Source organism: Stegastes partitus, unplaced genomic scaffold (assembly GCF_000690725.1).
Source record: "Stegastes partitus isolate 25-593 unplaced genomic scaffold, Stegastes_partitus-1.0.2 Scaffold753, whole genome shotgun sequence".
NCBI lineage: Eukaryota > Metazoa > Chordata > Actinopteri > Pomacentridae > Stegastes > Stegastes partitus.
In genome coordinates, this window is record NW_007578484.1 from 327231 (window position 1) to 334899 (window position 7669).

The 7669-nt window shown below is 38.9% G+C and overlaps 2 protein-coding genes across 2 annotated transcripts in view; one reads left to right on the forward strand and one right to left on the reverse strand.

Annotated features, from left to right (window-relative positions):
* Positions 1 to 2743, reverse strand: part of cwf19l1 (CWF19 like cell cycle control factor 1) — a 9184-nt gene extending 6441 nt beyond the window's left edge. Inside the window, 6 exon segments of the mRNA XM_008291650.1 lie at positions 2 to 98; positions 225 to 439; positions 796 to 897; positions 1297 to 1381; positions 1500 to 1584; positions 2648 to 2743. Of these exon segments, the coding sequence (XP_008289872.1) occupies positions 2 to 98; positions 225 to 439; positions 796 to 897; positions 1297 to 1381; positions 1500 to 1584; positions 2648 to 2670 (607 nt within the window). The 5' untranslated portion in view covers positions 2671 to 2743.
* A 1189-nt stretch (positions 2744 to 3932) lies between these two features.
* Positions 3933 to 7669, forward strand: part of dmtf1 (cyclin D binding myb-like transcription factor 1) — a 12348-nt gene continuing 8611 nt past the window's right edge. The window contains exons 1-3 of the mRNA XM_008291651.1: positions 3933 to 3997; positions 6816 to 6931; positions 7215 to 7310. Coding sequence (XP_008289873.1) covers positions 6823 to 6931; positions 7215 to 7310 — 205 coding nt within the window. The 5' untranslated portion in view covers positions 3933 to 3997; positions 6816 to 6822. The remainder of the gene's footprint in view (positions 3998 to 6815; positions 6932 to 7214; positions 7311 to 7669) is intronic.

Here is a 7669-nt window from a genome sequence, read left to right on the forward strand (position 1 = left end):
TAGTGAGCGCCCTCTAGTGCAGCGAAGTGGTACCGCGGTTTCAGTTTGTCGGCGAGGGTGGCGACGGAGCTGCTTCCACAGAACTTCGTGTTCACGTCCTGCAACAGAGAAGCAACGTTTCAGCTTCCTGTTTTAGTCACTTTAGTCAAAATGAAATGTAACTGAGTCCATCAGATAAATTCTGGTTTTAAATCTGACTGCAGGACCAGCGAATGTTGCGTTACCGGGTTGTTCCCGAAGTGCCAGACTCCTCGCGGCCACTGCGACGTCAGCAGGATGTCGACGCCCCTGAACTTGGAGTTGCCGGTCAGAGGCGTCACGAGGGCCGACAGGTCTTTGGAGGTGAAGCAGTGAGCCGGCGCCGGTTCCTGAAGGGCCTCCCGACCGCTGACGTAGGCGATCTGCAGCCCCGACACGCCGGTGAACACGCCTCGCCGACCTGGAGACACACCCATCAAGCACCACAGAAGTCTTTGTCATGGTGCCCCTTTAGTAGCTAAACCCACACAATGCTCTCTACCTGCCAGCCTCCTCTGGTTGTTACACTGAGAAGCTCCACCTGGTGGCCCAATCAGGTACTACAGCTAATAAACAATACTTGAAGTGTGGCGGACACTAAATATGAAGCTCAGGGTTGGCATAGTAATACAGGCATTATAGCCAATTTAAATTCTCTAAAGGTGATCTGTGTGTACAGTTTTTGTTGGTATTGTCCAGGACGTCATAGTATATGTACCTGACTACGATGCTAACTGCGATGCTAGCCGTTAACCTGCGTCCTCTGCTGATTCTTACCCAGATACGTGATGTTTTCAGCCAGTTCGCAACCATCAGCGTTGGGAAAGTGCTTCACCATCTCCTGACTCGCTGCCCCGAGGATGTAGGTGTGGATGGGAGCTGACGAGGAACAAAATACAGTTTATTTATTTTCTTATAGAGGAGCACAAACTTTCTGAGCGTTATATCTATTATCTATCTGTGACCACAGGGGGCGCTGTTGCTGTATGACTGAATTGTATCAGGGATCAGCAGACAGGTCAGTATAAAGCTTCCACTGGACTTTATTTGGCCCAGTTTGAAAACCATATGTCACTACAACAGCGCCCCCTGTGGTCACACTTTGCAACAGTCACAGAACATTTTGGACTGTCGGTCGGTTCTTCAGTACGGTGAGAAAATAAACAGAAATGTGATTTAAACATGTCAACAAATATAAATATAAATGCAGACTGTCTGCCCTGATGAGTTTGGACACGTCAGCGCCGTAGAAACAGGCGGTTTTCCAGATGTTTGCACCTTTCTTGGCTCCAGTCTTGTACTGCTGCCACTCTGCTTCGGCCTCCGGCGTCGTCCCGAAAAACTCTCCGACGCACAACAGCAGCTGCAGGACGACAAACATGGACACACTGATGGACCACAACTTAACGAGGATGACACCGCTGTAGCTATAAAAACAATTAATGAGACTATTGGGTTGTTTTCTGTCAGATGAGACTCACGTCAAACTGTCCGGTCTTCTTCTGGATGGCCTGGACTCGACTGAACAGAGCGCTCAGACGACCTTCGACATCCCCACACGCCAACCTGCAGACACACACCTGCTTTAACAGGGACTCTAAATAAATACAGTAAAAAATGACGTCCTGGACAATAAAAACAAAAACTGTCCAAACAGATCACCTTGAATTGTGTTTTTCTGCAGGACTTATTGTTTCCTTGTGTGTTGGGAAACATGTACGGGTGAATATTGAAGACATTTAAATTCATACATAATAAATATGTGTGAGCCTTTCATTCCTAATCATGGATTTTGTTTCCATATCACCTTGTGATTTACAGAAAAGTGCTGTTGAGCAACAAAACCTTAAATTGTGTAAATTTTGAATGAAGTTTCACACAAGTCAAACTGAAATTAAAGTATTTTTGGTGGGTTGTTCATTTCCAATCACTGATGTTGGTTATTCTTCTTTATGATAAATGCCGATTTGTAACAAAACCCTTAAATCCTCTCCATTTTAAACACGGTTTAATATGCGTAAAACTGAAATTCTCTCATAAATAAAGTGTTTTGGTGAACTGTATGTTGGCCGAATTTTTTATTACCAATTACTGATATCGATTATATCCACGTGTGGCGTCTTTGGATGTGTTTAAATGTGTAAATGAGTAACAAAACCTTAAATTGTGTAAATTACGGACGAGGTTTGGCTGTGGAGATTTGAACGAGGCTTTTCTTAGATTTCAAGTGTTTTGGTGGAGCCGATTTTTTCATTCTCATCTACTGATATCGATTATGTATCTAGATAACACATTTAGAAAGCACATACGTGTTTACTGAGTGGCGCAACCTTAAATTGGCTTAATTTTAAACGAGGTTCGGTGAGAATCGTGACGTTTTGTATTAAAATTAATTCTAAGACGTGCAGGAACTGGAACAGCTTTGACCTACAGGTTTTAAAATGTGATTTTAGAGGAACTTTTTCTTGTCGAGGACATTTAAAAAGGCTTTTTAGACGAAACACGGAAATCTAACAAACCTTCTGTCACAACAAGAGTCAAACTGAATGAAATAAAAACCATCAGGATGAACCACAGCGACGACAAACGACACAAAACCTGATTAAAGTATTTCTGAATTCAAACTTACACTCGGACCGGCTGCTCCCCCATCTCTTCTTTTTGGCTTTCAGTGCTCAAAATGTGTGTTTTTTGGATTTTAGCAGCTGCAACGCACCGTCCGTCGCTGAAAGCAGTCCGGTGGAAACAGCAGCGGAACCTTTGTCTCTCAACAAACAACGCAGAGTTTACGTACAAAATGTAGTTACGTGACGGACATGAAAATGAGTCAATTTTCTGCATTGGTTGTGAATATTGTCAACGTGTAGAAACAGTCATTTAAGCCAAACAAATAATAATTAAATCGGGGCGTTATCCGGACACATTTTAAGTGGGGACAGGCTGGTTGCCAGATTTGATTCTTACCTTCTTACAGGAATCGATGCATAATACTGACACACTTTAAGCATTTAATTAGATCAAATAACCCTCTTACTTGTCTTTTACACAGCTTCTGACCACATCTCAGTTGTCATTTAAACCACACAGTATTATACATAAAGCACAAAAAACTTTATTAATCCTGGAGGAAATTCTTGGGCCAGATATTACTCAGAAAAAGAACAAAAACAAAAAGACATAACATAAGAAACGTAGGGCCTTTAAAAGTAAAAACACAGTAACATGCAAGCACAATACATGACTGAAATTAAAATAAATAAACTAAATAAAAAGCTAGAGTAACACTAAAAAGTAACGCTGACAAAAAAGTGTCTGCCTAATTTAATTGTTAAGCCCGAGGCCCTACATTATTATATAAAAAAGAAATCTACCTGCGTGGATTAAATGTTTCAGTCAAGACCCAACAAACTAGTTATTTTACACATTTACCTGCCAAGCTTTAGCGTAAAAGTTTAAATCCTGCATTGTGCTATTTAATAAACAACTTCAGCTGACTAATTTAAACATGTGGGTCGAGACCCTTCAGTATCTTTATTTATATAAGTATATCCACCAAGATTAAATATAAATTCAAACATATTACACATATAAAAGACTAACTTAACTGACCAACTTAGATTAGGAATTTTAGATAATTTAAAATGGAGATCGTACAGCTTTGTCTCATGAAATACACCTGATTAAATGATTTAAAAATGACAAACATATACTTAAATAACATATTAAAATAGTTTAAGATTGATTTTCTGTTCCTATACTGGTTGATTTTGTCATCTTTAATGACTATTTTTGTTCTTAAAGCAAAAAAAAGAAAGAAGCAGAAACAGCAAATATAAAAACGTTTAAAACACGGATTAACCCTCCGGTTTACGGATTAGGCTCCGACCTGGCGCCCCGGCGGCCCTCGCTCGGCCGCTCCTCCATCCTGGCACTTCGCTCCATCCTGGTAACTCACAAGTCCCCGGACCAAAAACAGGAAGTAAGTAACCAAATCAAACGCAAAATTCACTTTCTGTTTGGTAGCGGGAGCCGCTCGGAGGCGCAGAGAAGCCGCAGAGCCGCAAAATCTCCGCTAGAGCCGAGAACAAAGCGCCGGAGCTGCGTCAAACCGCACAGACGCCATAAGCTTCACCTTGTCCGCGAACATGGCGCCGGAGATTTTTCGTCTTTCATTTAGCTGCTAGCCCGCTGGATGCTAACGGTTAGCATCGAGGCAGAGCTGCTCTAACTGCGGCATCCTTTCAGTTTCCGTTCACGCCACATTCCTGCTTTAGTGCGTTTGAACTAGAAGCCGCATTTCCCCTGTGACATCGGTGCAACTGCACATAAACGACGCATCCATCTTTGCGCAGAATCCGCCTCACAAATGTGTGGGCCAAACTCCATTTACAAAAGGTCTAATTTCAGGCTCTCTCGTTAATTGCTGAACAACACAAACACTACCGATGTCAACTTGAAGTAAAACCGTTTTAAAGTGACTTCAGGTACAATTCGGCGTAAATACTATCCAAAAAATCTCAACACATTTTAATAAATTTAGCCCAAACGACAAGCTGATAATTGACAACGTTGCTTCCTCCTGATAACAGTGGGGGGCGGCAGCGAGCAGATAAAGTTGAATATATAGCTTTGTATTTGCACTAAAGTAAATTATTAATGGATCAATTCTCACCCGAGTGTACCCATCCCATATAATAATAAATAAAATATCACAAATATTGATATGCGAGTTTAGTATCTGCTGATATACAGATTTCCCTTAAATTTGTCTGTTTTTAAAGGGAGTTTGGTTTGCATGTAATCAAACGCACACCTCTGCTTTACTACATTTAAACTGGAAGGCTTTTGTTTTCATTGTAACATGGGAGTAAACAAACCTAAACAACTTGTCCCATCTCTGCAGAATCTGTGTTAGAAATACCTCTATACGGGCCAAACTTCATTTACAAAAAGGTTAATTTTACACACTCTTGCTGACTGGGGAACAATAAATACACTATTGGTTTTAATTTTAAGTTAAACCCTTTCAGAGTGACGAAAGCAACAATTCAGCATACATACTGTCCAAAAATATCACAACACATTTTTACAAATTAAGCCTAAACTACAAATCTTTATTGACTTTTCAGTACCTGCAGATGTGCAAATTTCATTTAAATTTGGCTGTTTTTCAAGGGAGTCTGGTGTGAATTTAATGAACAAAAAACACATCACTGCTTTCCTGCATTAAAATGACTGGCAGTGTACCCAACACATCTAATGATAAATAAAATAAAAAACCCCAAGTTTTAATAAAGGAGCTAAAAACCTGCTGATAACCAGTTTGTCTATTCAGTTGACTATTTTTAAGGTACTTTAGTTTGAATTTCTCATTTATTAATGGTTGTACACATAGAATTTTAGGTCTTAACCTTAATTAATAATATAAATCAGTGAGTGTCTTAAGTGTGTTTAGCTTATTATTTATTTCATCAGGTAACTTTATTTTATATTGAAGGCTCTTAATAATTAGACATTTCTAATCTTATTTTTCTATTGGAAAGGACTGTGACTCAACAGCTGTGTTTTTTAAGCTATTTAAATAAAGTATTTTGTCTTTTTAACTTTATCTTAATTATTGTTGTGTTGTCTTTGTTTTTTGTGCTGTATACATAAAGTTATTATTGAAAGTAGAACCTTCACCAGCCAGCATTCAAAAATGTAGGAATTTATCATAATCTTGCTGATTTTGAAAGAATATTATTAAAAACTCGTCATAACTTGACTTACACACATGATCCTTCCTTCAGTTCGGTGCTGCATAGAAATCAGAACACGTTTCAAGAGATTATGACCGATTGAGCCTCCCATCTCTATTAAAATACAAGCTGGAGCTCGTCAGCAAGGAACCTGATTTCTTCACATAAGTTTAGATTTTTATTTAAATGTTTAACCTCATTTTGAATAATTTCCAACCAGAATTTTCCACACTACTGTAACAATGCATCACATGTTTTAATTAATTTTGTCGAAGCTAAACAGCAGCGATCAAGTGCGATTTAGCTTAAAGTGACAGAATTTTGAATGGAGTTCTGACTGCAGAACGTAGCGCTGACATTTGCTACTTTTAGGTTTTTCTTTTTGTTTGTTTTTACTGCAGCTCTTGTATTCAACAAAATTAAATCATTTTACATCAGTAAAGTAAAGTCTTTTTTTTTTTACTAAAATGCTGCTTCCTGCAACACATTTTGATAATTTAACCTTTATGTCAATGTTATTTTAATTATTTAGCTAAATACTTGCATCTTAAGCCAAAGCATGCATCGCTCATATAAATGGCTTCAAACTGAATAAATGTTCTGTTTTAAGAACTGCATCTGGCTTTTTTCCAGCAAACTTTAAAAACAATTAAAACTACTATCTCTATGTTGCTCAGAAATATTATTAATGACCAAAATCAGTCTAGCTAACTCATATTTTGCTTTACGTGTAAAAGTTCAGACCCATTGTGAGCTAATTTTCAACAAAATTTCTCTGTTTTTGCTGCTTGAATTCACTATTTATGAAGAATGTTGGGGATTTGGAATGTATTACAGTAAAGAAAACTTACCGCTTTCAGTATTTTTTAGAGCTTTAACGGCTAATTGATGCTAAAAAATAATAATTAGTTGCATTTAACATTTCAAAAACTTAATTTTCATCCTTTTCTTAAGCAGATTTGAGACTTAAATGTGCCTTTTTAAATAATCACCTGTTCTTTCCACCGCTCTGTAACACAAACACACCTGTGGCAGTGACGTCATCGCGTTTCTCTGCAGGTTCAGGATGAGTTCGGCTGCGGAGGACGAAGACGCTGCAGCTTTAGAAACCGTGAAGTCGGTGACGTTGACTCAGGACAGCGATGGAAGCATCATCCTGCACTGTCCTCAAACCGGTGGGTCAGAGCTTCGTTTAGGACGTTTATTAGTTTAAATCCTATTGAAGCATCCAGTGTATATAAATAACTAATCAGACAGAAGGTTAAACCAAGATACCTGCAGGTTTAAAGGCGATGAAGTAAAAACTTTGTAAGAGTTTAAACAAGAAACACATTTAGCTGCTTGTGTCTGCTGCCCCCTGGTGGCCCAAACGGTCCACTACAGCAGGTTTAATCAGTAATAATTGTTGGTGCAGATGTTGTTCCCTGATGATGAATAATTGAAGCTATTTGTGTGCAGACGAGGACTCGGAGCCTCTTCAGAAGAAGCTTCGGCTCTCCGCAGACGAACAAGACGACTCGGACGCTCCTCAGTTCTCCGTCGTCACGTTACCCAGTGAGACGCTTTACTTCTTTACGTGTAGCTTCAGTTGGTTCTGGTTGGTTCTGGTTGTTGCTTTTATATAAATTTAACAACCTGCAAATGTGCAAAAAATCATTTAGAAACACTCACAGACTTTTCTAACCATCTAGATGAAAAAACAAAATGCTCACATACTAATCATTAAATAAACCTCATTTACTAACCTCATTACTCGACCAGATTTTAGACAAGTGTTGGCCTGATTTTGGATTTGGTCTTGGTCTTGATTTCTGCCTGGTTTTAGACTGGTTTTGGTTTTGATTGGGCCTGTTTTTAGACTAGTTTTAAACTGGTTTGAGATTTGTTCTTTGACTGGTTTTCGATCTGGTGTT